Source organism: Nicotiana tomentosiformis, chromosome 1, assembly GCF_000390325.3.
Source record: "Nicotiana tomentosiformis chromosome 1, ASM39032v3, whole genome shotgun sequence".
In the NCBI taxonomy this organism is placed as follows: Eukaryota; Viridiplantae; Streptophyta; class Magnoliopsida; order Solanales; family Solanaceae; genus Nicotiana; species Nicotiana tomentosiformis.
The window spans coordinates 93,890,967-93,896,941 of NC_090812.1; the positions used below are offsets into that span (position 1 = coordinate 93,890,967).

Sequence of the window (5,975 nt, forward strand, 5' to 3'; positions counted from 1 at the left end):
TTTCAAAATCTTTCAAATACCTTCGAGATCCTCCGCAGCTATAATATGAAATTGAACCCAGAAAAGTGTGCCTTCGGCGTAGCTTCAGGTAAGTACTTAGGATTTCTTGTATCTAATAGAGGTATTGAAGTAAACCCTGCACAGATCAAAGCTATTGAAGAAATTTCTGATATACTCACGAGCAAGAAAGAGGTACAAAAATTGACATGAAGGATAGCAGCTCTCGGAAGATTTATTTCTAAGTCTTCAGAGAAAAGTTTCAAATTCTTTTCAGTGCTAAAAAAGCAAAATCAGTTCGAGTGGACTGAAGAATGCCAACAAGCCCTCAAAAATTTGAAGGCATACTTATCAAATCCTCCTTTGTTGGCTAAACCAAAATATGGTGAGAGGTTGTTCGTTTATCTCGCAGTTTCAGAAATAGCTGTAAGTGCAGTTTTGATACGAGAAGACAAAGGTAAAAAATCTTCAATTTATTATGTCAGTAAATCATTATTGGATGCTGAGACTAGATATCCTCATTTAGAAAAACTTTCTTTAGCATTAGTTACGGAATCTAGAAAGTTGAGACCTTACTTTCAATGTCACCCTATTTTCGTAATAACTGCTTATCCTTTAAGGAATATTTTGCATAAACAAGAATTGTCAGGTAGATTAGCCAAGTGGGCAATAGAACTCAGTGAGTATGATATCATGTACCAACCTAGAACTGCAATAAAATCACAAGTTTTAGCAGATTTTGTAGCAGATTTTAGCACAAAAATAGTTCCTGAAGTAGAAAAGGAATTACAAATATTCACCGGATCTAATCCAGGTACATGGAATCTATTTGCTGATGACTCCTCAAATATTAAAGGAGTAGGTTTGGGTATTATTTTAATTCCACCTTCGGGAGAAAGTATAAGACAATCAATTAAATGTTACCCTATTACTAACAATGAAGCAGAGTACGAAGCTGTAATTGCAGGGTCAGCTAGTAGTCAATCAGATACAGGGGACTTACATAGCTAGAGAGGAACGGATGCAACAATATTTGGAAAAGGCATGAGAATTGATAAGGCATTTCCAATCATCGAAGATTGTGCAAATACCCAGGGAAGAAAATGCAGAAGCAGATGCACTAGCTAATCTTGCATTAATTGTGGAAATAACACGTGCAGAAAATGCTATCGTAATACATTTATTTCATTCAGCACTGGACCAGGATAAAAACGAGGTAAGTTTCAATAATCTGACTTGGGATTAGAGAAACGAGCTTGTTAATTTTTGCAGTATGGAACCGTACCTGAAGGCAAAAAGGAGTCTCAGTCGCTTCGACGAAAAGTTGCTCGTTACTGTTTAATTCGAGGAAATCTATATCGAAAAATATTCGGTGGACCTTTAGCAAGATGCCTTGGACCTACTCAAACAGAATATGTGATGAAAGAAATGCATGAGGGGCATTGTGGAAATCACGCAGGAGGTAGATCTTTGGTAAAAACTCTAATTAGAGCAGGATACTACTGGCCTAAAATGGAGGAAGATGCAGAAAGTGTTGTAGCAAAGTGTGATAGATGCCAATGATATGACAATAATATGCATCGCCCAGTAGAATTATTACACACGGTTATCTCCCCGTGGCCATTCATGAAGTGGGGAATAGATATAGTGGGTCCTTTGCCACAAGCTAAAGGAAAGGTACGATTTTTATTAGTATTAACGGATTATTTTTCCAAATAGGTAGAGGCATGAGCTTTCAACAGGTGTGAGAAAAGGAAGTAATGGATTTTATTTGGCGGAATATTATATGCCGATTCGGAGTGCCAAAAGAAATCGAATGTGATAATGGCCCATAGTTTATAGGCTCGAAAGTCACAAAATGTTTTCAAAGTTTGCAAATCAAATGAATAACTTCCTCACCTTATCATCCCGGGGCAAATGGACAAGCTGAGTCAACAAACAAGATTATTATTAATAATTTGAAGAAAAGATTAGAAGAATCAAAAGGCAATTGGCCCGAGGTGTTACCAGGAGTATTATGGGCTTATCGAATAACAGCAAAGACAGGCACGGGAGAAATACTATTTTCACTTGTTTATGGTTCAGAAGCCTTAATCCCAGTTGAAATAGGAGAGCCAAGTACGAGATTCACACAAGCAACAGAAGAATCAAATGATGAAGAGTTAAGAATGAACTTGGATTTACTCGAGCAAAGAAGAGAAGCAGCTCTAATAAGGATGGCATCACAGAAGAAAATCATTGAACGATACTACAACAGGAAGGCTCATCTCAGATACTTCAAGATTGGGGACTTCGTTCTCAAAAAGGTTTTTCAATCAACAAAAACAGTTGGAGCAGGAAAGTTGAACCCAAATTGGGAAGGTCCTTATAAAGTTCGAGGTATCGCTGGAAAAGGTGCTTATGAATTAGAAACCATGGATGGCAAGGTGTTACCTTCGAATTGGAATGCTGTTCATTTGAAGATATTTTATTTCTAAGCAAGGGATATACCCACAGTCAGGTATCACTTAACTACGATTTTGTTTTGTTTAGTTAAATTATACTAACAATTTTAGATGATAGGCAAAAAGCTAGCCCACACCAAATGATGATATTAGACCTGAAAGACACGCGGGATACAAAATTATTTCCGGTCTGGGTTACAACCTTTCTGATGGAAATAAAAAGGGTTAAGCAGTCATCATCTAAAAATATACCTCTGAGTCCCGTATGTATTTTCCTTTTCAGAAAATGGACCATATGGAAGGAATAATAAAGTGCTCGAGATTTTATACTTTAAAGCTCTAACACTTGGGGGACTATGGAAGGCAAAGAAGACTGAAAGTCAAAAAAGACTAAAGAAGACTAAAAGAGTCAGAATTCAAGTCAAGCCTGGATCAACCCAAAAATCAAAATTCAAGAGCTAATCAAGAGCCAAAAAACAAGCCTGATTCAAAAACCTTTGTAATAAGTTTTGATAAAGTGTAAATTCGCGGATGTAAATTACAAGATCATACGAGTACTTAGGTTAAGGGAAATGATTAGTCATGGGTTGCAAAATATACCCTAGAATTTTATGAAATATGTTATAAGGAATACAGTTATGAAAGTATTGTAGATGTTGTACAAAAAGTTACTTGAATACATGTAAAGTGTTATATAATTTGAAAGTTCAAAATATGAACTTCCTCAAATTATTCAAGAAATCTCTTCGAAACATGTATTTTCCTACTTCTTTCATATACTTACACCAATATGAAGTTGAGACGTCTTCTTTATTAGTGTCATTTATAAAAGGGCCCTCTTTTATAAAATTCATGTCTACCAAAATCACGAAATACTAAAGCATTTTTAAAATGCAAGTCAAAGAGTAAAACATAAACTCAAACGAAATATTATATAATAAACCTGGCTAAAACTAAGTATAAACTTAGTTAAACCCAAGGTATTAGTTTGATTACAAACCCCAAAACGGACCAGGGGTAAAAACTAGCCAATCATTCCAAAAATAAAAAAACAAAAACAAACAAAACAAACTTCCCATCAAAAGTTCAAGAAACAAACTAAGAACACTATGGGGCAGAATCTAATATGGCATCATCAGCAGCGGGAGAAGATTCGACTTGAGCAGAAGAGGCTGGAACACCAACTTCACTAGGAGTAAGTTCATCACCTTCGGGAACTCCGACCTCAGGTTAGGAAAAGTTCTGACTTTGCTGAGTTTTTTCAATAGTTTCCTTAGCTTTTGCAATCTCAGCATTCAAGTCAAAACCTTCCTGGCTAGCCTCCATCAAAGTCTCGAGGCGCGTGTTCAGAAAAGCCCAGCTTACGTCAAGAGTTGATTTATCTTCGAGAGCCTCCTAGTCTTTCTCCCATTGCTCAATTTCAGCCTTCAACTCTTCTCTTTCAGTCAAAGAGGCATCATAAAAAGCCTTCAAAGGGGCAAGGGATCTCTCCAAGTACTAGACCTTATCAGTAGAGGCACAAAGGTCTTCTTGAGCCTGAGTGAGTGTTTGAACAAGCTCCCCGGCATAGGTCTCCTTTTGATTAAGCAGTTCTTTCAAACCCCGAATCTCTTCAGTAGCTTCGGAAAGCTGCTCTGCAAATGAAGACTCAAGGATGTCTTTATCTTTGCCAACTTGACTGGAAGAGGCTTTTTCAATTGCCAATTATGCCGCCATCACTCTTACTTGTTGTTCCAAAGCACACTTCTCCTCATCTAAAACTTCTTTCTCAAACTGAAGACCCTCGTATTGTTCCTTCTAGTTGTCCGCCTCCGTACGATAATCATTGAATAGTTGTCCAGTGTAGGCAATTCTCTTCATAAGCTCTGTGCCTATCAAGTTGATCTACAAAAGAAAAAGAAGAAGTGATTATCAAACAAAGATAAAAAATCATGAGGAAAATAAAGGAAAGAGCTAAGACTTGTACCTTCAAAGATGAATGAACAATATCATTCATCCACATCAAGGAACTGTGGCTTTCGAACTTCGACTTCTCAACTGGGCCAAGTATAGGTTTTAGCCATACGTTGGCTTGACCAGATTTTTTAAAAAGATTACCATCCTCGGGGACTTCTATGGTAACCATTTTCATCATCCTATTTCTACTAGAAGTACCAACTTCAACATGAAAAGTGGTAGCAATAGGGACAGTTGAGGAAGTGAAAACAACCACGGGAGGAGCAGTAGCAGCAACAACAGGAGCGAAAATCTGAGAATCAATAGGAACTGACACTGGAAAAGAGGCAAGGGGTACTTCTTCGGAAACAGGACCAAAATTTTCACTATCAAAACCACGGGAAAACAATTGATCGATAAAGTCACGAGGGGCAACATTCATCTCTTCATCAGAACTCACTAAAGTAGTACTTTCAGGCTCATTCACAGGAACTGAACTTGGAGGAGGGGTGGTTTCATCATCCGAAATAACGCGCCTCCTAGCCCGAGGCTTGCACACTAAAGGACCCTCTTCTTGTTCCTCTTCACCCTCCGAGCCACGAGCTCCATCTGCTTTTCTCTTTGATGAAGAATTTAAAATCATCTCTTGAGCAAGGGACAAAGAGAGTCTTGATGAAGTAATAGATGCGGCAGTGACACCTCGAATGGGAAACCCTAGCAGAGGAAACAATTAGTAACCTCCAAGTAAATACAAAAGAAAAGAGAAAAATTAAAGAGAATGATACTATGAGTCTTGACTTTCCAACCAAACCTATGAGAAAGATATTTCCAAGACCTTCCTTCCATAGGAGCAACCAACAACAATTTCTCTACCCAAGCACGAAAGTTTGGTATTTCTTCAAAAACTTCCATGGTTGCTTAAAAAAAAAAAAAGAAAAAAAGCCGCGAGATCGTAAGTTTCTTCTTCCCTCATAAAAGAAGAAGAGAGATACTTTAAAAAAAAAACTTACGTGCAAAATTCTACTTTTCTGAAAAAGGCATGTTCTCCTCACCCACCAAATCACTTGTGGGAGCAGCAACGAAACGGGCATACTAGCCACGATTTCTATCATCTTCAGGACTAACCAAAACTCTTTTGCTTCTGGCCACGAGAGTAAAGACCACTGAACGAAACAACTTAGGGGAATAAAGATGAAGCAAATGTTGAAAGGTAAATGGTAAGAAAGCCAAATTAGATAGGTATCGTAGACATGCAACAGCTCTCCATACAATAAGACCAATCTGTCCTAAGAAAACGTTAAAGAAACGACAAAATTCTATGATCGCTGAGTCAATAGGTGGTCTGAAACCTAAGGTAAAAGGATATGTGTAAACAAAAGAATAACCATCCTGGTACGAAGTTATCCTTTGGTTTGAGCCAGGAACTAAAATTGGAAAATCAGATTTCTAGTGGCATTCTCTTCGCACAAGAGAAATCAAGCCATTAGTAATCTGGGAAGGATAGACATCGGCACGATCATGGGAAGTCATAGAAGTAACTTGGTTCCTAATCGATTCACAATCAGTAGAGAAAGAAAATTCTTGAGGAACTATTTCATC

At 37.7% G+C, this 5,975-nt stretch overlaps 1 protein-coding gene across 1 annotated transcript; it reads left to right on the plus strand.

Moving 5' to 3' along the window:
* The first annotated feature begins 1,623 nt into the window (after positions 1 to 1,623).
* On the plus strand, positions 1,624 to 2,474 carry LOC138907227 (uncharacterized). Its single transcript, XM_070197669.1, has 2 exons — positions 1,624 to 1,674; positions 1,962 to 2,474. The coding sequence occupies exons 1-2, from the start codon at positions 1,624 to 1,626 to the stop codon at positions 2,472 to 2,474; spliced, it is 564 nt and encodes a 187-aa protein (XP_070053770.1).
* Positions 2,475 to 5,975: the final 3,501 nt, after the last annotated feature.

Bases quoted from the DNA above. Each gene is read 5' to 3' on its own strand.
- LOC138907227 (XM_070197669.1), top strand. From the start codon at position 1,624: ATGAAGTGGGGAATAGATATAGTGGGTCCTTTGCCACAAGCTAAAGGA. The intron at 1,675-1,961 runs GTACGATTTTTA...AATAATTTGAAG, and splicing joins TGCCACAAGCTAAAGGAAAG to AAAAGATTAGAAGAATCAAA.